Below are 25,310 nucleotides of genomic sequence, written 5' to 3'. Positions count from 1 at the left end.
TTCAGTCGAAAGATAGGGATACGCTGTCATATATCTGTGGATCGGTAGGGGGGCGTCAACGAGCTCGAACGAATGTCCCAGCGGGGTAGCCTTCTACCGTCGCACTGAAAATCCGCGTGTCCAAGTGTGAGAATCCTGTTTAACGCTTAAGCCGTCGGGGTTTCCCCGTCCGCGAATGCTGGTGAACTAGTGTAGAAGGACCTGCGAAGAAAACATTTGTACGGTGCGTCAGAGTTCTTTCTACCTGGTGGATTAAGTAATTATCGTGAGTCGTAGGTTTTAGGAGGCTTCAAGGTCGGCCAATGGAACTGTTTGACCCTATGGAATATGCTTTATTAGTCTCTATAAAGCGCTGGGATATTAAGACATTAGGATATTGAGATATTGGAGCATTAGCGCATTGTTGGATTACGATATTGCAGTACTGCCATTAAGATGTTATTATATTCCACTATTAGAATATTGAAAACATTGTCTGTGAGACCGTCCCTTCCTATCTAAACAGTTCTCAAATTAAACTCGGAGCTCATTGCTGACTGATCATTGAACCGTAGATTTTAGATCCTAGGTAATTGAAATTTTTCGCGAACTCGTCATTGTTGAGTACAGTTCGTAGCAAACGCTCAACCGTTGAACAACGTTCCGTTTCTCAGTTCTTAAGCACCGTACTACATGCTTTAATAAATATACACTTAGCTTTTCAAACTGTGTTTATTTCTACAAATAAATATTCAACAGTCATCAATATATAAAGGAACATTTCGAACTTCCCAAGCTATTCAAGAAGCAAACTGAAATGATTCAAAGTGAATTAAATAAGATACTATTAAACCAGCAGTAAATTTGAAAACGTCGGCAGATTGAATTAATTCTCGATCTAATTTAAAAATCAGTCCTGCTGGCAGCTAATTGAATCCGAGGTTTTTTTCTCTTCAATCTGGCCACCACCCCTCGAGGTTTCCTCGCCAACCCCCAGATCGACCGAAACATTTATGTATGCGACCGCAGGAACGTATTGCGATCGAAAGCGCGAAAAAAACGTGGAATAAGGGCCGGGATAGGCTTGCACGCGCTGTAAGCGTCCCTTCCGCAGCGCGAAAGGGCGCAACCCCTCGTCCCAACGAATCATCCCCCTTCGAAGGGGATTCCCTATTCATCTGGAGTCGCGGCGCCATCTTGGATTTAATTGTCGGGAAAATGGAGTCGCTCCGACCAGGAGGAATATTTTTCTAATAACGAAGTAGAAGTGTTTATTATTTGAAAATACTGGAACTGCTGAAGAATATTTTTGTTCCAGAATAGTCGATGATGAGATTTCAAGTGTTCTCGAATAAATCAAAGTGTAATGTTAACCCTTTGCACTCCAGAAGTTTGATATTGAATGTCAAAATCTATAATTTTGCTGTAAATCAATTGGCGACTGAGAAGCCTACGGAGTACAAAAGATTAAATTATTATTCACTCGAATATCGATAGACAGTCCATAGTAGAAAACTATCGGAGTTGGTTTGAAATGAAAATAAGGAGTATCGTTCAAAGAGATAACAATTTATTCATCGTTATATTATAATCCTCGCACAGTATTTGTACAAAACGCATCTCGAGTATATTTTACAATGGATCGGACGTATCACTCGACTAAGTCACCGGTTATCTCTCGTTCATAGTATATCATGAAAATTGAGTGCTATCAAAAATACATTTCTCTTTAGAAAATACTCTGACGATCCTACATAAAACGTAGAACCACTATCAAGGCAACGTTCTCGCAGCATCCTCGTATACACAGGCACAATAAATAAACAATGTACACAAAAGTGCATAGTCGTGTAAATAGAATTGATCAGGTCCCTATAAAATGTACAAAAATACATGTATGTACACATGAATGATATCATTTATATATATATGTATAGATTTCTATGGTACAGGGGTAGTCGCGGAGTCATCACATGGGGTAGACGTACGGCGGGAACGGATGTCCCAACGCGAACGCGTTGAAAGCCGCCGCGGACACGCGGTACGGGTCGCGATTCGCGTGCGTCCGCGCGTGTTTCTTCAAATGGTCCTTCCTGCCGAAGCGTTTCCCGCAGATTAGGCAAACGTGCGGACGCAGTCCTGTGTGGATCCTCTTGTGTCTGGTCAATTCCTCGTTCCTGGTGAACGACTTGCCGCAACCGGCTGCGTCGCACTTGAACGGTCTCTCGCCTGGAATTTGCGAAAGCAACGCTTCGTTTACATTTCTCGCCTTTTCGATGTTCAATTTTCGCAATATCGAGGAACTGGGGTATTGGGAGATTATAGTATTGAGAGGCAAAACACTGCTAAATTACAATATCGAAGAATCAACCCTTGAAACGCTGGAAAATCCTAACACCGCGGTACCACAGAAAACTCAAAAGAATTCCAACGCCTCGTTACCCGAATATCCCAACACCCCAACTTCAATTAACGCCGCCCAATTAACACTAGAACTACCGTACCAGTCAGAATGACAATCTTTATACGGATTACATATTGATCGTATTAAATGCTGGGTAGTTCTAGTGTTAAAAAACATTACATAAACTGCGAGGAAAGCTTTAAAGCTACAGAAACTCACCGGTATGAATCCTGATGTGTCCCTTCAGCTGTCCCTTGTTGCTAAACGCGACGTCGCAGTGTTCGCAGCGGAAGTTCTTCGGCCGATGCTTCTTGAGATGCTTAGCCGCCGCTTCGTGGTTCTCGAGCATCTGCACGACGTGCTCCATAGAAGCCGAGCAGAGTCCCGGCGCGAGATGAACCGCGGCATAATCGTAGCAGAAGCGTTGGCCGGTGGTCGCGATGCTGGACGTCTGAATGGCGGCCAGCCCGATATCGCGCATCGCCGTTTGACTGTCGGTCAACGCGGCATAAGCATCCTGATGGTGATACAACTGTCGAAGACTGTCGATTGGCAGCGTGGAGGACGCGGCTGGCCAACAGTTGACCGAAGACGACGGTTCCGAGGACACCTCGCCAGAGACAACCGAAGAAGACCGGATATTCCATGGATACACGTGACTGACGCAACGCAGATCCAGACTAGCTCGCGGAGACGCGTCTTCTCCGGCCGAGGACACGGGGCTGGAAGCTTCCGACGACTCGCTCTTCCGTCGCAGCCTTCCGGAGACGTCCAACTCTTCGCGTGCTGCCTCGTTCGCACACTTTGCCCGCGTCTTTTCCAACGAAACTCCTGCAGTCTCCCAATCCTCTTTATCTAGAGCACTCGGTCCATCGGCACTGAGCTTCGTAGCTGCTTCGTCGCAGGCCTCCACGTCCCAGGGTCTGAAGAACAGGGTCGCTTTGGGGTCACACATGGTCTGCGACCTGCAGGCCTCGACCTCCTCGAACTCGACGCACTAAGGTTGACTGAGGAGTGGTGCAAGCTACCGACAAGACTGTCCGCAGGGCAAGGACACCACCGGTTTTATACCAGCGATGGTTCCCACCCTCTACACAGGATTGGGTCGAGCGAGCCGTAGGTAGCTCGAGGGATCGGCAATGGAGGACGGGGTCGCCCTTCGCGGCAAAGGCCGGAGGTGGGTTTTAGGAAGGCCTTCGAGGGCTCGACGCGCGATACGCAGCCCCTTTGTCCGGAATTAATCGGTCGGGCTGCCTCGCCCTTTTGCCACGGGCTAGCCAAAGGTCCTGGATAACTGGCGGAGGGGCGAAGGGACCGAGGGGAAACCGGGATCGGCGATGCAACCCCTGCAAGAGTCATGCTCCTCTTTATCGGTTTTGGTTGCGCGGCGGATCTTAACGGTTAATTGTGGAATTTGGTTGGAGAAACCTCTGGTTCTGCGAATAAAATCGAAAAATGGAGCGTGTACTCGTAGATATATTCTAGTTGGATACTGAATATCATGGAACTGAAGCTAGTTCCGAACCGCCATTGCAATCGGTACTCGGCAGCCTATGGTGACTGCCATTCGAGTATTATTTACGTTAACTGTACCAAACCGATAGAATAACAGGAATGCCTTGTTCGTCACAAATAGATCGTTCTAGTAATCGGTTGCACTGGCGAAGCCGCAGGAATACGCATGGCGCATAGTCAATTAACCCTTTGAACTCTGTAGGCTCCAATATTGCACCAGTTATAATATTAAATATTTTAATGAATCTTAAACTACCCTAAAATTATTCGATTTTCCCCACATCCGAATTCTGTACTAAGAAAGAAAATAAAAGATCGAGGAAATGTTACAGCATTTCTAATTTTCGCTAGGAATACTATAAAAATCAGTTGATGCGTTTTATGCGTTTGATGCGACGTTGTTAAGTATCTTGTAAACTGGCCAGACGACATAGAAAACAAAGGGAAGAAACTCGAAATTCAGTGGAAACCGGCTTCGAGAGTTACCGGATCGGCCGAGCAACGAACGCGACGGAAGCGAGAGACAATAAATTGTTTACGCGCATGATACGAGCGGGGACCACTTTAAACACAATGAGACGGACGGTCGACGGTCCAACGGGTGCCTCTTCTATGGGGTATTCCGGGGTTGCGAGGGTGGAGCCGCGCGGAATCGCGTTCTCGTTGATTTATTGTAACACTCGAAGTTCGAAGGCCACCCTCTGCCGCGTCGCCGCCTATTCCGCTTCATCCCCCGGAGATCCTTCTCTCGCTGGCCCTTAAAAGCGGCGCGCCCTTCTGTCAAAACGATCCTCGCACAAAACCAGCTCGGGACCATTCATGCTGCTCTTCTTCTGTCTCTTTGCTTCTCCCTTTCTCTTCGTGTCCCGGTGCCCGTCGTTCACTTCTCCGACGATCACACCGTTCCGACGACGTTCACGCGACTATGCACCTTCTCGCGCGCGATCGCGCCGGTTACGAGTGCCAAAACGCAACGAGAGAACGGGGAATCGCGGATTTGGGATTATTGGTCGAATTTCTTGCGATGACGTTGGATGGGTCCCTTGAATGTGACGTGATAGGTTTTGTTTTTGAGTTTCGTTGTGGGGACAGGGTTTACTGTTGGGAACGCTGGGAAATTCGAATTCTGAAATATTGGAATAGTAGCATGTTGAAGAATTGCAACGCTGAATCTTGTAGCATAAAGGCGATTTAAAAGGTGAGACTGCGTTGTCAAGTTGTCATTTGTAACCGTAGTTTCTACGAGATTATATACATTGACAAACCTGTACGGAATATTTGAGAAGGCAGTTTGAACAAGACCTTGCCCATGGCGGGATAAATATTTGCGAACGAGGAGACTCCGGCAACCTTTTTCTTATTTGACTTGTACTTTCGAACGCTACTTTCGAGCAGTTTCTGTAATGCAACGGATCCGTCATGGAAATGGAAGAAATTAGAACTTAAAAATTACAAGTTTAGAAGTTTAGTTCAATCGAGCTTAACTCAATGAAGCGAAATTCATTCTAACATTCGAACTGTACGAAAGTTCAATCGTTCACCATTGCAAATCGATTGCAGCACAGCGTTCTACAGAGACTAAGTTGAAACTGAACAGTTGAGTTTATCCTGCGTCCTTTGTCACGTTTGTTTTCATTAGATCCGAAGAAACTCGGAAAACCGCACCGATTCTTCTTACACCCGCTATACAAAAGGTACCGAGCGACATTCGCGTGAAATCTCGAGAAGGATTAGCCAGTTTCTCTTAAAATTCGGTCAAAGAGCCGCAGGAAGTCGACTGAAGGAGCAGGAAACGCGAGCGTTTTGTCGCGAGTCTTGATGGATCGGCCGATCCATCTTACTTTTCAACCCAGACGTCATAACAACGAGTTCCAGCGACCTATGTCCGCATTTCGCCTAGAAATTTGTCCGTTTCGGTTTGCGTTCGTTGCGAACATCGGCCGACGCGAGAATGGTTGAATAAGATTCGCAAAAACTGTTCGAGAACTGAAATGGCGGTCGACTCCTGAATAGTAAACACAACAGAATGGACAAACCTGTAGGAAAACTTTGAAAAGGCAGTAGACAATCAGGGACGGTCAATCGTTTAACAATTGCTATATTGAAATTACATTTGTTACCTTATCTTATGCGTTATCGTATCTCAAGCCAACAGCTGTTGATATTTCACAAGGAGCGATACAAAGTATATACTTTCTGTATTATAATTGTATTAGTATAATTGTATTCTGTACGGATCATCGATTCACCGACATCCTATTAAAAAAAAAAGACTGAGCGAGGTTGCGCGCCTCGTCAGATCTTCTTGTACTTCTGTCAGCGTCGAATGACGGATCGACGATGCGTTCCGACGCGATTTTACCCGATTCCACAAAAAACTATCGGCGGAGCACGTGGGCGATTAACATTGAAGGATCACGCGATCGCTGGACAATGGCGAAGTTAATTTCTAACCACTGCGGATCGCGTGATCGATCATACGCACGCTTCATTCATAAAAATGATGAATAACAAACTAAGAAACAGTAACTACGATAAAAACAAAACGCATTGCCGCAGTTTGCAAAAGAACCCGCAAGTTTCACACGCGAGCGTCGTGACGCGAGGCGAGGCATCACGAGTCGGATGCAATCCTCGGCTCGGTACACGGTCGGGCAACCGTGGAGAAACCCCCTCGGCGGCAGGCACGGTGCAGTTTCGAGGGGTAAAGCCGTGGCAAGCCCCATAATAGCCCTCGACCGAGTCCCACCCTCCCTCTAAGCAGAAAAGCCAGGAAACGTGTGCACGACCGCAGAGTCGCCGCCCCTCGCATGGCGGCCCCGAAATTTGATTATGCCCCTTCCACGTGGATGAACGCAACGGGATTCATCGGTCCGGTACCCGCCAATGATTTATGCTATTTTTTCCTCCTCTCTCTTTCTCTCTGTCCCATGCGCGACATCGACTCTTCTCCCCTTTCTTCTCGTCGCCCCTCGCAACCGCGACAAGTTGTCATCTTCCGTCGACGGAAACGCACGCGCGACCGATCCCGAGGGACGGCGGGAATACGACGATCCTCGGCGAACCGATGATTAACCCTTTGCACTCGGATGCTTTGTTGCTTCGATGGGAAGTTTGATTTGTAACATTAAGCTTTGCGCATCGGTACAAGGGACGTTAAAATAAGAATTGTTTCTTAATGTTTCTCATTAGATCAAACGTTGAATATTTCCAGTGAAAATTCGAGTGCAAAGGATCAATGCCATTCGCGAATGATTCTAATATTCATGAGGAGGAAACATAGGATTCCAGTCGTAGGAAGTCGCTGAATTTTGATTCTCACCGATTCTTCCTCGATCAAGGTTATCGAGCGACCGAGGCGGTTTATCTGGCCGGCCATTAATCAAAAGGGCCGGTAACTTCCACGCGAGTGACTCCTTCATTGAAGAGAGGACACCGGGATAGATAGATCCTATAAAAGATCGTTCCGCCAGATGGCCCGTGCCCGCAAGCGGGAAGAGAGGCGCGTTCACCCGGCTCTCCTTCCATTCTCCTCCTCTCCTTCGGCTTTTCTCTTTCCCGTTCCGCAGGGTAACGACGCCGCGACGTCTTTGCCCGGTTCGTCCGACGTTCCGCGGTTCCACAATGGCTTTCTTCGGACACGGGCCCCTTTTCTCCAGCAAATGTCCGTGACTTCCAGCGCCGTTCTCTGAAAGTAGAATTTAGTTAACCAGCAGACGTTCGACATTCGAAATTCAACGGTACTCTTACATCACTGCGTTTCAACCCCATAGACACGCCATTTTCCTCCTTGCTTCCAATTTTACTCGACAATGTAATTCGTATCAACGCTCCTTATTTCGTGATTATTGGTACCTTAAAATCATTGGATATCTGAAATGGTTTAAAAAATAGTTTCACTTCGATACCATAATTAACTCCTACCAATTTTGATAGTAGTCCTACTGAAAATTAGAAATGCTATAACATTTCTTCGATCTTTTATTTTCCTTGTGCGGAAAATCGAATAATTTTAGGGTAGTTTCTTTAAGATTCATTAAAATATTTAATATTATAACTGGTGCAATATTGGAGCCTACAGAGTTCAAAGGGTTAAGTGATAATGATTTATATTCGTGGCTGAAAGACGGCAAATATGCAACCACCGTCGAAAAGAGCACTGCTTTTCACAAACGATGCAAGCATGAGCGTGGAACGCAGCTGCGAGCTTTGTCGGCGCTTTGATGTCCTCTACAACCCGTGAAACAGCTTCCCGACTGCGAATCCCGGTCACCGTGAATTAGCATGTCCTCGCAACCCTTCACCGGGACGCTCGGCCAAGTGCGCCATGCAAATTCGACCGCGGGATGTCCCTTTTCACGCCGGAGACGTTTCGATGGCACCGTCGTCACGCTCGGACGCCTACGCGACAAAACGAAACTGTCCGGACATTCCCGCGGACAGCCGGTAAATTGATTTTCGCGATATCCGCGAAAGTGGTGTGAAATTGACGATAGATCTTCGATTGGTCTAAAAGAAACTCAGCTCTGCAGTCGATTAATAGCCCACAATATTCGTAAAACTCAAAGAATTTACATCGACCTGTGAAGATTTGTATCAGCGCTCCTTAAAGTCGTTCACTTTGATACAGAAAAATGATAAAATTCATAAATTAATGAACATATGCAAAGGAGAAACATTCGTGTGCAAAGAGTTAAGTATAGAGATGCTTCCTTGTTACTCGAAGTTCCCGTTTCCAGCGATATGCTCCAAAGATCATCCCCTAAGACGCATCAAGAGACTATTCCCATTCGTTCACGTGTCAGGCATCCTTGTCGAGTGACGAAATACGCGTTCCCGTGTATTTAGTAACGGCGCATCAGCGCAGAAACGCGGGACAACAGTCGGCCAGGTATTAAGGAGATAAAGCGAGTCACTCTATAAATTCGCCACGGTTTTCCACGGTAGCTAAGCGGCCGAGCCAGTGTGCGTTTCGCTGTTGTACCTCTGACCGAGGGTGCTGTGGAAATTAAGGGAAACTGGTGGGCTGACGCGCAGCGAATCGCGCGATGCCCCGTGACCGACGGGGAATCACATTTTAATCTTATTCCTTTCGCACTTGCGGAGGGACGTCGGGCGGCCATGTTTGTTGGTTGTCGGGATCGGTTTCTTAGGGGTCGAAGGGCTCTCCGTTTCACTGCAAGTAAAATTGGATTACAAGGATTACAAGGAGTACGAAGAGTAGAGTGAATCCAGCAGATGCTATTGTTACAACTAACAATTATTATTAACACTAGGTTTACAGGACGCGTCAAATCTCCAGTTTCCACAGTCTAAATAAACGAGCATCAATTCTTTTAGGAATGATAGAATCAAGTGTACAATAAATGCCCGTAAACCTAGTGTTAACGATCTAGAGCCATCTTACTTGGAATTAGAGAAATTTCTATATAACCCCATAAACTATACAACCCCCAAACGACGCAGTTACCAAGCGTCTTCATCAAAACCACCCTCGACCTTCCCTCGCAGATTCGCCTCTTCTACCCCAGAGAACTGTACCTCCCCGAGTTTCGCGCGACAAACGCGATTTCCTCGAGGAGGCGAGCTACCAAGAATTACAAGATACTTGACTCGAGCCGCGAAGAGTCATCGGGTCGACAATAGAGGACACGAGCCACGCCCAAGGCGGCCGACGATCGAGCGCGACAAAACGATCCGATTTTCCCGGCACCGGCGAAAACAAGCGGCCGGCAAGGTGTGCGTTGGCGACTGCGACAGAATACGCGCTAGCGGAGCTTTCCTTTGCCACGAGTAAATTTGACGTTGGCCAAATAAACACATTGAGGTCGGCTACGTTTGAAGTGGTCCCCGTTGACAGGACGACCGCCGATTGTTCCCCGCCGCTAGCTGCCTGCTCTCCCTTTCACAGAGGGTCGTTTGCCCTCGTTTCCGCCTCCCCTCCATTGCCCCGCCACTGCGCCCTGCCAATGACTCCTGTCGGGAAAATCAGGATCATTCTACTGAGCAAAGGAGCTGGCGCACCTCAAAGGAGCCCGCACCCTATTATCTTCATTCTTCGGTGGATCGTTGCAGTGAGACTTCGCTGCATCGAGCAGGACACTTGTTGAAATGTAGTTTTCGACGACTTCGTCTGGATTTCATGAGATTCTTTGTTGGGGGTGGAGTCGTTTGATCTTCATGATCTGTTCTCGCAGCTTGGACTCGTTTGCTTCTAAACGTTACTTCTCGTGGTACCTAATGGAAAATTGATCGTTAACGGTTGAAACGCATACGCAATGTTTTGTGCAGAATTTGGTGGAGAAAGAATACAATGGGAATTGTTATTCAAGAATTTAATCGTTCTTCTGAAACGTTACATAAGGTTCCCATCACTCGTCGTTGGCTGCGAGGACCAAGTAGCTAACGAACAACTTTGCGCGGGCCGCGCAAGGCTGCAGGCTGTTGGCACCTTGGATACACCTCCGTCGATAAATCAAAAAGGTTTACGCGACGAAGCACTGAATTTCGGAACGAGTCGAAATTAAGCTGGACGTGAGAATCGTTCGATACCGATCACTGAGACCTACGTTTCACCGTGACTTTTTAAGTGTATCTTCAATGTAGTTCTGTTGATAAACGTTTTCGAACATACGGGGCAAGGGTGCGTACGCGATTCGTGGGTCTTTAAATGTTCGTTGAGCTGCGCGTTCGTTTTGAATTGCTTCTTGCATGTATTGCACTTCCTCTCCTCTTCGTTGTCTTCCTCTAAATGCGTCCTCGTGTGCCTGTCGACCTCGCCGACGTTATCGAATTCCATAGAGCATACCCTACAACTGAACTTTACAGCTCGAAGGATACCTATTTGACTACCAGTTAAAGGATTAGGTACTGGAAATACGTTATTGGTGTCAGTAATACTGCACCTTATACCTTCTTTCTTTTTATGAGAACTTATGTGGTTCCTGTAAAAATATTTACCAATTACAATCTGTACGGCGACAAGAAACTCTACACCATATTCGTATGGCAATGAAAGCTACCTATAAGCTTGCTCGTTCCTAAACGTTATGTTGCAACTGACGCAACGGTGATCTTGCTGTTGAGGTAATTGCGTTAGAGGTGATGCGGTCACTTGCAAAATTGTGTTCTGTAATTTAATTGTGGGATGGACAATTAAACAGTGCTGCCTCACGTCGTCTTCTAGTTCAAAGATCTCTGTGCACTGATGACATTTGTACGGGTTCACCGGATCCGAACTAACGTGTAACTTCATATGCGTATCGTAAATTACTTGTGAACTACATTCTGTTTGGCACATATCACATATAAAATGAGTCTTGGTATGATTGTTCAAGGACTGCAACGATAGGAAAGTCTTGTTACATATGGTACAAGTGTTCTTTTCTCCCTGATTATCGGACTTCTTCATTACATAATATTTATCACAGTGTTCGCACTGAAAAGCTGGCTTGGAATCATAAATAGATTTTTTTAATTTACAACCACCCTTTGCACAGTCTGCTTTTCTAGTACTCTTATGCAAAAACTGATCCTTTTGATCTATATCAGTCGTATTTCTAGAAAGCTTTTGCGTTTCCTTCTTTAATTGTGCTAGTATCATAAGCTTCCTTGACCTAGGACATGGTTTACCATATATTTTGTCAATTTGTATTGTTAGTCGATATTGCTTCTTTCCTATTTTTACTGTTTGATATAATTCAGACTTTAAAGGGGTAGATCCGTTCAATGGAATTTCATTTTCAATAGGTATATCCATTTTATCTTCTCCATTCATTTCTTTCACCTGTAATATCATATTTCATCAATTAATCGTATACAACTTGATAAGATGATACTGTTACACAACAAAATGCTGTGATTCTTAAAATATAAATCAAATTACTTACATTTCTTATTAGTTGAGTACAAGGACTTTGCGGTGGAGTTACTAGACTATGCGAATCATCTTCTAATTTTTTCTGCTTTACTGGTGGAGATTTGGGTGGATCAGTTTCAAGTGCATCGTCTAACTTATGTTTTCTTTGTCCCTCTATAACAATAATTTGAATTAGCATTTGACAATTGGTACAATGTATTTGCTATTGTTCTACTTACCTTCTGCTTTATCAAAAATAGTTGGAACAGCATCGGATTTCAGCTGCATAGAATCTGTGAAGCTCATTTTCTCAAAATGTAATTTGCAGATATAGAGTGGCTTATCTGTTTCTGCAATATTATCTAATTGACAATTTTTCAACCATAGGTTTCTTTGACTAAAATACCAACAAACGTCTGTATCATACCAGGAAAAGTTTATACAGAAAAAATAATAAATACTCACGGAACATCGTCAGGGAAAGGGAACAATGAAATATCGTTTCCATCGATTTTGATATCCTGATTTGAAAGACAACCGTGTACCACGCAGGTTAACATTATATCGGTGATAATTTCCTTTCAAACGAACCCGTTCCCTCATAAAATTCAACAGTAATCTTTCATAAATGAAACTAGGCATAAACAGATCATAACCTAAAATCTGAAAGGTTTTCATACAAAACGCTACTTGTAGTAGGAGGAAAAAATATTATACACCGCTGTTACTCATATGGAATGACTTATAATTTCGTATTATATAGATTAAGTTAAAAATTATTTACATCAGTCTAGATTTCCCTAGAAATAAAATTTCGCACGAAAGACTGACGTAAATAATTTTTACTCAGAGAATTCGTAAAAATCAACAGTGTATAAATACTTTATCTTTCACTGTATAATTGAGGTTTACCGCTAAAATTTACAAACAACAACGACAAATGCTACTGTAAACACAGTGCAGCTGCATTTAAAGCGGAGCTGTGATCACACCGCTTGATGCAAGTGGCTACACATTAACCGATAATTAAACTCCTCGCCAATCGCGTTTTTCTCTCGCCCTTTCGTCTCGTCAATCATGCACATCGATTGGTTATTTCTCCTTGTTGCGACCGACGATAGCATAACAAGTGCATAATTTGGATCAAGGTTACCCGAATCTTCTTGACAAAGAAAGTACACGAAAACATATTGATATGCATTTCCTATGTGATGCAACAGATGTGAATTGTATTCCTACGTATACGCTGTATCACATGTATGTTTTTAATGACCGTGATCGTTATGCCCCCGCAAATTGGAATTATCATTTATTGAGAAACATGTAAGAGATACAGTTATTTTTATAGAAAATATGTAACTCTTTATTAACTTATTATACGCATATATATTACTCACAAATCTATTTACTTCTCAATCATTCTAAACAGTGTACCTTCTAAACAAACTGTATCAATGTTTTCCTTCAAGACTTGGGTATAGAAGCTGCAATTTTAGCAATTTGTGTTGAAAGATCATAGATATTCTGCATTGCAACCTCTAAATTCACAGGCTGTAAATTTATGTTATGATTAGTAGATTTTGGACTGTTCTCTATGCGCTGCTTTATTGGACTGGACGTAGCACGCTTGCCTAAGAAAGATATTAAAGTTAAATTCTTCTTTACACATTCTATGTTAAGTTAGTCATTTTCTTAAATACTTCCACAAGCCTGTAAAATGTATGTTTAACTTACGGGGTGTAAATAATTTAGAATAACGTGGAGAAACTGTTCTATTATTATTTATCTTTGGTGGGGTCTTCTCATAACTTGAAAAATGTCTTTTAGGTGACAACCAACTAGTTGTATTTACTCCTACATTACTAGTATAAGAAGAGTTTAATGATGAGCTCTTAGGTGAATCCAATTTATCTTTTTGGTACCTCTTAAATAAGTATTTATATTTTCCTAAAAATGTTTATGACATTAAGAACCTGAATATTTGCTTATATTATTAAAAAATAAATATTACCTTTCTTTGGAGATACATATAATTCATTAATCAAGTCTTTTTCAATTATGCTTTCATCAAAATGAAACTGAAACTGTGGAGATGGAAACAGTACTTTCCGACATAAAAAATAAAAAGAATCTTTCTCTACACTGAAATTTGCTGATCTCTCTTGTAAGCTATTTTGCAATGTAGATGTACTGCTAGTGATTTCCAATATGAATTTCTGAAATGTTTCTTCCATGGACCTCATTATTTTATTGTATTCATTAATTGTTATTTCACAATTTGACAAATTAGATAAGTTACTTAGTTTTAGATGGCATTCTATTTCTTTTAATATTTCATCAAGCTTTAATATTAAAGAATAAATTACCAAGCAGCCATTTATATACAATCCATTGTCAATGTCCTTTAAATAAAGTATAGATTGCTGGTTACATACATTCCATATTATTTTTCTTTATATTGCTATTAATGACTTATTGTATTACCTCAGTATTTATCTTCGAAAAATTATTAGCATCACAAACTATAGCATCAGTGTGTAAACTTGAAAATATATTGATTAATTTTCTACTCAGAGTTTTTGATCTATTTAAATTTGAATTCATATAATTAAGATGCTCTATGTTTGCATGAATATTTGTCTTCCACACTAAAAATTTTAATATTTGTAGATCAATAATTATTATTCGTTTCAAATAAATTACAGTAAATACATACTGTTTATAATTTCTATATCCTTGGGATCCACTAATCGTTTTAAAATAACTTTATTAACTGGAGCCACCTGTGCACATTTTTTAATATTTTCTATTGTACTGAATATATCAGCTTGCAGGTTTTTCAAGTCTGTGAATTTACATCTAAAAAACGACAGAATTTTTTACAAAATGATCAATAAAATAATAAAATATCTAAAGTCAAATTAAACTTTACTGCATATAGTATTCAAAGCTTTCTATATCCAATTTTGTTTCCTCAGAGTGCTTAGAAATATCAAGGTCTCTTTTAAAATTGATATTAGTGATATATATTCTAGTTATGTTACTAGTGTCACCTGATTCAGGAGCTAGTAATAATTTACCATTGTCTATAAAAAAATCAATCTTATAATTACATGAACAAATGATGGAGTAAATATTAATTTTCATCAGAAGTATTTACAATGTCTCATAATATAAGCTCTGAGACTAATTTGTGACAGTTTCCACATAATAGTTAAGAACTTTTTGCTTCCTGCCCGGATTATATGAAACATTAATATCGGTGGGAACTTTATATCTGGATTTTCAGCAGCTATAATATCTAAATATTTTTTCACTCCCAAACGATATTGTTTCTCATCATCTTTGCTCAAAATTGGCCATGTGACAGCTTTTTTAAATCTCTTTGAGTCGTGTATTGATAATAAATAATGAGACATATGAATAAATCCTGAAGGATTAGGTTTATCAAACATCTCCTATAAATTCATTAAATTAAGAATATAGATCAGCATTACTGGAAATATTACAAATATAATAAGGTACCTTGTTGAAACGGTTTGTACATTCAAGCGATGGTGGCACAGCTTGCATAAGTAGAAATACATTTTTGTAGAAGCATAGATTAATTGACATAGTTTAAAACTTCTACTGATATATAAATAAATAATACACTTTACATCTACAAGTACCGCAGCCGGCAGCACTTCGTACATTCTGTTCCTTACCGGCAACGATTGTGTTAAATAAAAAAGTGTTTGTATACAAAGTACCACACTAAAAGAAATAATAGAGAACAAGATTGAACATGAATATTTTATCCTGTAAAAGTAAATAAAATCCTCCCCTCTGTATGAACAATCGTATTGAAATATATCTAACAATACATTTTACCTAAATCATAGCTGTGACCGATACGTAACGGCGTAAAAAATATAACCGCATTTTAAGTCCTTTTGTAAAGTCCTGAATCCTTTCCTATGAACACCGCTAAATGCAAATAAAGCATGGCATATGTGCATGGCAAATTGTATCGTGAAATTGATCAAACGTTTAGAATAAGATTCTCTATTTATATTCGTGTCCTTTGCATCCTGCCGCAGTATTGCTTCATATGGCGGAGGAGTTTTAAAAAATGAGTGTTTCTAGGTGGAAGGCGGCGCCACTGAGTTGTGCCATAGCAACTCATCTCGGTGTCGTCGTGAAAGCTTTCAACACTATGAGCCAGTGAAGTGTATCCATCGGGACAGTGGCGTGAAAATGGCGGTGTAAAAATGGCAGGACGTAGATCGACGTTGACAAATGCTGATTCCCTGTCGGGATCGGGGAATGCTGACCCTTTAAGAGAACTGTTCGAGGCGTGCAAAACTGGAGACCTCCCGAGGGTAAAGGCGTTGGTTACACCGAAGACGGTCAATGCTCGAGACACTGCCGGACGCAAGTCCACCCCCCTGCATTTTGCAGCTGGTAAGCTCGTTGTTCCATTAACTCTTTTTTCAATCCACCTTCGATAACGAAATTTAACATTCGGCCGATGATTTCCCACCATACGTCATTCACGATCGAGGACACGGTATTTTAATATCGTGTCGTGAATGTTAAACGCTGCAAACATTAACTTTCCAATGTTGTCATTCCGTAGTTATAAATGATTGCCTCGGTAAATTCAACGGTTTTTGTTTACTCTTCGATCGGCAGAGAAATATTAATTATTTATCGTTGAGATAATGTTCTTACACGTTGATATTATAAATAATTTCGTAAGGGACCATGATAATTGATTTTTCTCATTTTTAAATGCACAGGTTACGGTAGGAGGGATGTAGTAGAATTTTTACTTTCTGCTGGAGCATCCATTCAAGCGCGCGACGATGGTGGTTTACATCCTTTGCACAATGCTTGTTCTTTCGGCCACTCCGATGTGGTGAGACTCCTCTTGGAAGCAGGAGCTAATCCAAATACTAGAGATAATTGGAATTATACTCCACTGCATGAAGCTGCCATTAAGGTATTTCTGGTGGCTATTTTAACTGCAGATTATCAATTGATTTGAAAGTTGTTGTTTCATATTTTGATCCTTATTATAGGGTAAAATAGATGTTTGTATTGCCCTGCTGCAACATGGAGCAGACGCGAATATAAGAAACACGGAAGGGAAAACAGCTTTAGAATTAGCAGATCCTGCAACTAAACCAGTATTAACAGGAGAATATAAAAAGGATGAGTTGTTAGAGGCAGCAAGATCGGGAAATGAGGAACGTCTCCTGCAACTTCTAAATCCATTAAATGTAAACTGCCATGCGAGCGATGGTAGAAGGTCTACACCACTGCATTTAGCTGCTGGGTACAATAGATCCAGAGTGGTGCAGATTTTATTGCAAAACGGTGCGGACGTGCATGCAAAGGATAAAGGGTAAATATTTTTGCCGGTGGAGTAAATCTTTCATAGACACTAGCATATTGTAATTAGTAACACGTGTGTTACAGAGGTCTTGTTCCACTCCACAATGCCTGTTCTTATGGTCATTTTGAAGTAACCGAAGCACTTCTTAAGCACGGTGCAGCTGTTAATGCAAGTGACTTGTGGGCATTCACTCCGCTGCACGAAGCTGCTAGTAAATCCAGAGCCGAGGTGTGCTCGCTACTTTTAAGCGAGGGTGCAGATCCGACTCAATTAAACTGCCACAGTAAAAGCGCTATCGATGTGGCTCCGACATTGGAATTACAAGAAAGACTAGGATGTACGTTGATTATTTTTGTCTTGTGTTTTATAGTTAAAAAAAAAGATGGTACACGCAGAACATGACTTTGTTAGATACACTTTAATTGTAGACGAATACAAGGGACACTGCCTCTTGGATGCCTGCAGGCAGGCAGATCTTACTAAGTTAAAAAAGTACCTGTCCCAAGAAGTTGTAAACTTTAAACACCCATATACTGGGGATACACCACTGCACTGTGCCGTTGCATCTCCCTATCCCAAGAGAAAACAAGTAATAGAATCATTGATTAGGAAAAATGCTGCCTTAAACGAGAAAAATAAAGACTTTTTAACGCCACTTCACGTGGCCACTGATCATTCTCATTACGATGCAATGGATGTGCTACTTAGACATAACGCTAAAGTCAATGCTTTAGATGGATTAGGGCAAACTGCACTACACAGGTACCGTCAACCGTATAAAACGTTGCGACTGTTCAGTTTATTATTCTTTGAAGAGACATTTGATTTCCTTTTTTTTTTCATTAAAAATATTGTTGTATAAACAGGTGCGTTAGAGAAGACAATGTGCAAGCTTGCAGAATATTGTTATCATACAATGTTGATCCATCTATAGTATCGCTTCAGGGCTATACTGCGGCACAAGTAGCTGCAGAAAATGTCCTTAAAATACTACAAGGTTCGACTTCTAACTTGTCTCAAACCAGAAAGTACTTTTGTAACCAAAGAATGTTTCCGTTCTCATTTTTGTTTTATAGATCCGCCAAGCGGGACAGACGACGCGGAAGCGCAGCTCTTGGAGGCAAGTAAATCCGGCGATTTAGCGGCGGTAGAAAGAATTTTGCAAACGACTCCGCATGCTGTGAATTGTCGCGACTTGGATGGTAGACACTCCACACCGCTGCACTTTGCAGCGGGATTTAATAGAGTGCCTGTAGTCGAATATTTATTGGCACATGGAGCAGACGTACACGCCAAAGATAAAGGGTAATTATATTCTGAAACTCTGCCTTCTATCTTATCGTTATTTTCATTCAATGTTCTTAACGTTCAGTTTTTCTATGTTCAGTGGACTGGTTCCCTTACACAATGCCTGCTCTTACGGTCATTACGAGGTAACGGAATTGTTAGTGAAACACGGTGCATCGGTGAATGTTGCGGATTTATGGAAGTTCACTCCGCTTCACGAAGCTGCTGCCAAAGGAAAATATGAAATAGTACGCTTGTTGTTGAGACACGGTGCAGACGCTACGAAAAAGAATAGAGACGGTGCGACCCCGTTGGATTTAGTCAGAGACGGCGATCAAGATGTAGCGGACCTGTTACGTGGAAACAGTGCTCTTCTGGACGCGGCGAAGAAAGGGAATCTGGCCAGAGTGCAACGACTGGTTACCCAAGACAATATCAATTGCAGGGATGCGCAGGGTCGCAACAGCACTCCGTTACATTTAGCCGGTAAGTCGTACCGCTTCTCCCCCGATTACATGATGTATTTCAACGCGATTGCATTTTGATGCAGCGGGATACAATAACCTGGAGGTAGCAGAGTTTTTGCTTGAACGTGGAGCCGACGTGAATGCTCAGGATAAAGGAGGATTGATACCCCTGCACAACGCTTCGAGCTACGGTCACTTAGACATTGCTGCGCTATTGATCAAGTATAATACTGTAGTGAATGCGACTGACAAATGGGGTTTCACGCCGCTTCACGAGGCAGCGCAGAAGGGGAGGACGCAACTGTGCGCCCTTTTGCTAGCCCACGGAGCTGATCCCTTCTTGAAGAATCAAGAGGGACAAACTCCTGTGGATTTAGCTAGTGCCGACGACGTGAGGTGTCTGTTGCAGGATGCTATGGCTACACAGCAAGTAGTACCTTCGGTACCATCCGGTAATGGCGGTGTTGGGGTAGCCATTAACCTGACTGGTAATGGTAATAGTACTATCAACAGCAGGCCGCCCAGTATCGTTGCAGGTATGCGCAACCTTTCACTCGAAAACTATGTTTCATTGTCTGTAAATACACGATACTTCATATTCATTAATTTCGGTGTAGTTCCAGTTACACCTCCGCCACCGCTTACCCAGGAAACCGTCATCATGCCCTCGGGAACCGCCATGACTTTGTGCGTACCGCTCGCCAGACCGTCTTCTTGTTTGAGTCCCATGCCTCCATCCGAAACATGTTCCGAGAGAGATTCCAAAGATTCGAAAGACAATTCGAATATCACAACCGTGGCTGGTTTCCTCCAGAGTCTTGGCTTGGAACATCTGTTGGAATTGTTCGAACGAGAACAGATCACGTTGGACATACTGGCGGAAATGGGCCACGAGGATCTGAAGCAAGTCGGCGTTTCTGCGTACGGATACAGGCATAAGCTGATCAAAGGAATGGAGAAACTTTTGAACACCACCGCTGGCACTCCTTGGCAGCCAACGCTCACACCTGGAACGCTTCTAGTGGATTTATTAGCGGAAGACAAGGAATTTTTAGCCGTCGAGGAAGAAATGCAGAGTACTATTAGGCAACATAGAGATAACGGCCACTCCGGTGGCATATTTTCTAGATACAACATAGTTAGGGTACGCCTGTTACGACTACGATAGAGGACACAGCTGTATCGTTTCGTTAATTGTCAATTTCTCCCTGGAACAGATACAAAAAGTGCAAAATCGCAAACTGTGGGAGCGTTACGCGCACAGGAGGCAGGAGGTGGCAGAAGAAGTCGGTGCCGCGGCACCTTCGTCCCCTGGCACTGGTTCCAGGACCACTCCCGGCTCAACCTTGCCCCAAGCAAACGAAAGAATGCTGTTCCATGGCAGTCCATTTATCAACGCCATTGTACAGAAAGGATTTGATGAACGACATGCTTACATCGGTGGTATGTTTGGGGCTGGAATTTATTTCGCCGAGCACAGCAGTAAAAGCAACCAATACGTGTACGGGATATGCGGAGGTACCGGCTGTCCAGCCCATAAGGATCGGAGTTGCTACATTTGCCACAGGTGAGTAACAAATGACTGATGGATCATAAAAGATCGATACGTAAATTATGCACGGCGTAACTATTCAAACGCATCTCGTTCGTTTTTTCCTGTAGACATTTATTACTCTGCCGCGTGACGCTTGGCAAGTCATTTTTGCAATTCTCCGCGATGAAAATGGCTCATGCGCCGCCCGGCCATCACAGCGTGATGGGCAGGCCGTCGCAGGGTGGCCTGGTCTTCCCTGAATACGTCGTCTACAGAGGTGAACAAGCGTATCCGGAGTATTTGATCACCTATCAAATCGCCAGGCCTCAGCCGGAAAGCGGAGGAAGCGAAAGTGTCGAGGAACGGTGATCGGAAGAGTCCAGCCCTGCGGCAAGATTGCGAAGTCTCTGTTGTTGCCAGAGACCCCGAACATGCAACACGCTGTCTTAATACCACGGTGACATTACGCGCGCGTAAATCCGTTGCAGGAGTTTCATCACCGAAAAAGTCAAACTGTTTCGAGTACCCGAAGAAGGAAGGGTTCGTTCGAAGATTCCATAGGAATTTTTTAAGATGGGAGGCATTTCGTCATGGATAAATTCACGCGTATCCATTCTAGAGTTAAAACGGTTCTAGGAAACAAATTTGATTTCGGTTTACAATCGATTCTTCCAAGTTTCTTTTCTTTTTTTTTCAACCGTTTTCCAAAGCACGAAGTTCATTTCAATGAATCCGTTACAAAGCGATAAGCGATTTTTAACAATATTTGTCGGGTCTGTTCATTTAAAGTTCAAAGAAGACAATTGATAGGACATTTAATTTGTAGCATTTATTTGTGATAATGTAATGGTCCGACTTGACCACGCAATCATACACACGACTGATTATTGATGTATATTAACTACGGTGTATATAATTGTATCAGCATGAATTAGAATATCAAAGACCAGCATGATTTTTTATGTGAATCGATAAATGTTCGTCTTTATTAAGGGGAATCATGATACGTACGTATACAGATAATTATAAATAACTTCTAGTTATCACGCCTAAATTGTCAACGGATGATGGTACGGCGCGGTATCTCTCGAGGAGAGGCCGTTTGAAAGGAAGACATAATATTTCTACGTCTGTGTCAATTTTCAATGAAATAATTATGCTGGTTAGAAGTAACTGCTCTAATCGTATGCGTTACAGGTAAAGTCTATGGAGCAAATATATTTGTTTCATCCGCGAAGAACAATTGCCCGACGAACTAAAAATCAACATTATTGACACAACGAATGGTATTACATTTAGTATTTCTATCGTTCTCGCAAGAACATCCGTCATCCCGCCGCGTAACTTGCAATTTTCATTTTAATTAGACGTTGGACTTTACCTCTAACATGTATATACATACGCGAGTATTTTATATATTCGGTTGATGATAGTTCAGACATAGAATAATTCATTCATGTTGACGATATTATCAACAGGGTTCCTATAAGCTCGTAGTAATTTTTGAATATTGTACATACATATACATTTTATTGTACGTATATATATATATATATATATATATATTTTTTTTTTCTTTTTTCCAACGAAACACGCTGATTGGTTATCCTTAACCAATTCATTATACTTTCGTACGAGTTGTGATTTGGTTTCTTTCTCAGGTCATAAAGTCTAATCATGAACATACTTTCATCTCTTTTCTTTTTTTTTTTTTTTTTAAATAGACAACGAAGTCATTTTTCTTTAATGCTACTAATTATGAAAAGAAAGTTGTTTTCTTCGTGGACCACGGGAAGCAAATTTCCATCATAATTGGAAGTATCCCGGTTATATAAAACGATCATGAATCAACGTAACGCTCTATAAATAGAAAATTATTATTATTATTATTATTAATATTATTATTATTTATTATCGTCGCCGAGGCGACTCGCTAAAGTAATAGAAGTAATCTCGCTTCAAATGATTCGCGGCATTTTATTGTTTGTATACGCGTACACCGCGGCGGCGACGCGAGGCCGCTTATAACTCAATTAAGGCGACAAAAAAAAAGAAAGAAGAACAGGAAATCAGTATGCGACTATGTAATTGTGCGAGTGTGAATACGAGGGAAACAGATGTTTTCAATTATTATCTCGATACACTCCTAATAATTATTTAGGTGACGGTTTTATTTATGGGTGTATATATCAAGTATGTGTTCGTTTAAGCGAGTGCTCAAGATGATGCAACAAATCGGACATTCGTTGATTATTCGTTCTTTTCTCCTTCATTTTTACGTTCTCGCGCGGAAGATAGAAACGAACCAAACGCCGTAACACGAAAAGAAAAGTCTGCCCTTGCGTTGGTTAACGTTCGAAGCCGACGGTCGATCGAGCGTGTTTGATTATTATGCTTTAACTGTAAGAGAACAAAAAAAAAAGTGGACTGATTCAAAGAAAGGAAGAAAACAAAAAAAAAAGAAAGAAGATTCTTTTTATCGTTACGTCCATCGTACATTTTATTTTGCCGTATCCTCGCCTCGCGATTAACTTCTCGTAAAAATCGGTGTTTCAATAAAATCGCGCGATAACGATTGCCAGACGAGAGACGAAACGGCTCTTAGCGGCGGTTTGTTTGTTTGAACGGCGGAAAAATTACCGGGAGTCGACATTGTCCTTCGCGGCGAGTATGTCTTCACAGTTTCGAGCTTCCCGAGCAAGAGGTATCGGGTTTTAGGCGTTTGTAATCTCTCTCTCGCGGCGCGACAATGGACTTAACGGAGCACGTTAGAATATAATAGACGTCTTTGCGTCCGAGCTAACATGGCGGTGTGTCGTGTTACCCCGAGAGGGCTCGTTTATACCTGCGCCGTCTAATCCGTGCCCGGCAATAGAGCGGCTACCCAGCGAACAAATTTCTTTCTACGGTCGTAGACCAACTCTGTTTACAAATTCTTATCGGCGAACATTACTTTTGTGGCGCAACACTGTTTCATATATAAAGTACCGATTAACACGAATTTACGGATCCGGCGACAAACATTATAAATTACTCTCTCTCTCTCTCTCTTTCGACGATTCGAATCATTTCACTTTCAGTTCCAGTGACTCATTGTCCCTCTAAACAGGCGTTAGGAACGGACAATCTTAACGGTTGCACCCCGCTGCGTGAATCCCTTGAATACTCATTCGTGTTTGCTCTGATTCATACAAGGAAAAGGGCTGTTTCCGAAACCAATGCGATTCATAATCGCATCTATTTGTTTAACAACAGGGGAACGATGTTCCTCGGTTTCGTTGGTCACATTTCGCGCGTGTCGCGAATTAAATGTTTTTCTACAGAGTAGAACCGGTAGAGACTAGTTCGAAAATAAACGGCAGATTCTATATTAAATATTAATTTCGTCTACCCTTGGGCAATTCTATAAATAGAAATTCTCGATTCTATCATAGGTCAGCGTTTGCAAAAGAAATACATACATCTCCTCCGCCGCATACGCGTTACTTGCATCTTTGGATTATCATATAATTTTCAATAAGATAAGAACGGTCCTCGTTACGTATTTACTATATCAGCGATTCGTAAGCGTGTTTTTACAAAATGATTGCCAATAAGAATCACGCTTTCGCGTTTAACCCTCATACCCCGAGTTATGTCATTTTTATTGCTGCTATCTTTACTCTAGATACCTACTTCAACACACTGTTTACATGATAGCTTAGATACGCAATTTTCGTACGGCAGCGTACCTACGCGTCGACGCGTAAGCGGCGTCGAAACGTGATTTGAATCGGATCCCCTGAAAAATCCTAGCCCGATATCTATGCCCGAGCGGAGCGGTCCGATGAAAGCGGTGCTTTAAAGTGCGTTCAGGAGGTAACGGGCCGAGAGGGAGTCATGCGGCAATCAACTTTCTTCGTGTTCCGTTCGTTGGGGTATCTGGATAGAGGGTTTTGCAGTAAAAATTCAGGTAAAAACCGGTGGTCGGTCAACGATCGGCTGTCGTTCCCTTTTCCCGATTCTTATTAACTTCTGGCCCACGAATCAAGTTTGTCGCCAGCACCGTGTAAGAATGCGTACACGTGGGCCCCGAGGCCCCCTGATTCGTGGATCCGTCCGAATCACGTGAAACGCACGAGGCTGAGCGTGGCGCACGCGCGCCGCGCCGTGCCGGCTCGTCGGCAACGTATGGTCGGATGACACTTGCGCCGGTCCTTTCAGACGCAGTCGAACGGACGAGGAGGTCAGATCGCGCGACTCGCGCCGGCGATCAGCCAAGAGGGTACTTCGTCAAAAAACCTCTCTTGCGTCTATCAGACAAATTGGACACTAGTTTCGATCCAACCACGGGATTCCTAGTCCGTAAGTGTCGTAACGAATCAAACCAAAAACAAAAGAAAGGCAAAAAGAAACACACAGAGAATGAACAAGCATCGTTCGTGACCCTCGGCAAACCCAACGGTCCGGTGACATATACCGCACCGTTCGTAACCACGTGAAAAAGAAAGAGGACCGTTCAGCCATCCGTTCCGCTCGCACGCCGGTTTCCCGACTTCGTTTCCGTACGCGTTTCATTTCACTTTGCAACGGAGTTGTGTTCGACTACTTCACCAAGACCCTACTTGGACCGACCCGTGTCACCGTAGAAGAGTCCACTCACCGGTGATATCCGAACGTTCAGGTCGCAGCAGCCCAGCGGAGCCTAAGAAACCGCTTGGAAATCCGAGAGAATTCGTTCGATTCCGTTGGCAGAACGGGCTCCAAGAAACGAGAAGCTCGAGACTGCGGCGAGGGACTGGTCCTTCGGTTTTGGCCTACTTCTCATTCGAATCGTTCCTGAGAGAAACAAATACGTGAGTAACTTTTCATACAATTTCATACGGTTCTGATGTTGCTGGCTA

At 42.7% G+C, this 25,310-nt stretch overlaps 4 protein-coding genes and 1 long non-coding RNA gene across 18 annotated transcripts in view; 2 read left to right on the top strand and 3 right to left on the bottom strand.

Moving 5' to 3' along the window:
- Positions 1–10,218: 10,218 nt before the first annotated feature.
- LOC116431363 (uncharacterized) lies at positions 10,219–12,384 on the bottom strand. 2 transcript variants are annotated; one of them, XM_031986669.2, is made up of 5 exons: positions 12,222–12,384; positions 11,996–12,106; positions 11,788–11,930; positions 10,921–11,684; positions 10,219–10,842 (listed from the first exon to the last, which is right to left on the bottom strand). In XM_031986669.2, the coding sequence occupies exons 1-5, from the start codon at positions 12,262–12,264 to the stop codon at positions 10,464–10,466; spliced, it is 1,440 nt and encodes a 479-aa protein (XP_031842529.1). In that variant the 5' UTR covers positions 12,265–12,384; the 3' UTR covers positions 10,219–10,463. The 2 variants fall into 2 exon arrangements, with proteins under 2 accessions (XP_031842529.1, XP_031842528.2); XM_031986668.2 differs by having other exon boundaries at positions 11,996–12,153; positions 12,222–12,371.
- Positions 12,385–12,934: 550 nt separating this feature from the next.
- Tnks (tankyrase) lies at positions 12,935–21,824 on the top strand. 3 transcript variants are annotated; one of them, XM_031986656.2, is made up of 13 exons: positions 12,935–13,079; positions 15,885–16,202; positions 16,541–16,743; positions 16,823–17,148; positions 17,223–17,476; positions 17,568–17,901; positions 18,006–18,136; positions 18,216–18,444; positions 18,527–18,912; positions 18,977–19,429; positions 19,511–20,037; positions 20,111–20,460; positions 20,556–21,824. In XM_031986656.2, the coding sequence occupies exons 2-13, from the start codon at positions 16,010–16,012 to the stop codon at positions 20,794–20,796; spliced, it is 3,627 nt and encodes a 1,208-aa protein (XP_031842516.1). In that variant the 5' UTR covers positions 12,935–13,079; positions 15,885–16,009; the 3' UTR covers positions 20,797–21,824. The 3 variants fall into 3 exon arrangements, with proteins under 3 accessions (XP_031842516.1, XP_031842514.1, XP_031842517.1); XM_031986654.2 differs by having other exon boundaries at positions 18,977–20,037; XM_031986657.2 differs by lacking the exons at positions 17,568–17,901; positions 18,006–18,136.
- LOC116431362 (uncharacterized) lies at positions 13,079–15,891 on the bottom strand. Its single transcript, XM_031986658.2, has 9 exons — positions 15,630–15,891; positions 15,282–15,512; positions 14,917–15,214; positions 14,689–14,842; positions 14,473–14,615; positions 14,241–14,404; positions 13,768–14,158; positions 13,491–13,703; positions 13,079–13,387 (listed from the first exon to the last, which is right to left on the bottom strand). The coding sequence occupies exons 2-9, from the start codon at positions 15,369–15,371 to the stop codon at positions 13,221–13,223; spliced, it is 1,620 nt and encodes a 539-aa protein (XP_031842518.1). The 5' UTR covers positions 15,372–15,512; positions 15,630–15,891; the 3' UTR covers positions 13,079–13,220.
- A 284-nt stretch (positions 21,825–22,108) lies between the features above and the next one.
- Positions 22,109–25,310, bottom strand: part of LOC116431413 (uncharacterized) — a 14,057-nt gene continuing 10,855 nt past the window's right edge. For 10 of the 11 annotated variants that reach the window (XR_012999959.1, XR_012999964.1, XR_012999958.1 and 7 more), the window contains one exon: positions 22,109–25,245. This is a non-coding gene — a long non-coding RNA (uncharacterized LOC116431413). The remainder of the gene's footprint in view (positions 25,246–25,310) is intronic. The other variant, XR_012999963.1, reaches the window with a different exon arrangement.
- The window catches only part of Gbs-70E (Glycogen binding subunit 70E), a 23,994-nt gene continuing 23,797 nt past the window's right edge, over positions 25,114–25,310 (top strand). Inside the window, exon 1 of the mRNA XM_031986772.2 lies at positions 25,114–25,262. The gene's annotated coding sequence lies outside the window, so the exon portion shown is untranslated. The remainder of the gene's footprint in view (positions 25,263–25,310) is intronic.

Source organism: Nomia melanderi, chromosome 13, assembly GCF_051020985.1.
Source record: "Nomia melanderi isolate GNS246 chromosome 13, iyNomMela1, whole genome shotgun sequence".
Classification (NCBI taxonomy): Eukaryota; Metazoa; Arthropoda; class Insecta; order Hymenoptera; family Halictidae; genus Nomia; species Nomia melanderi.
Note: the sequence above shows the minus strand (reverse complement) of the source record. Positions and strands in the feature narration are given on the sequence as shown.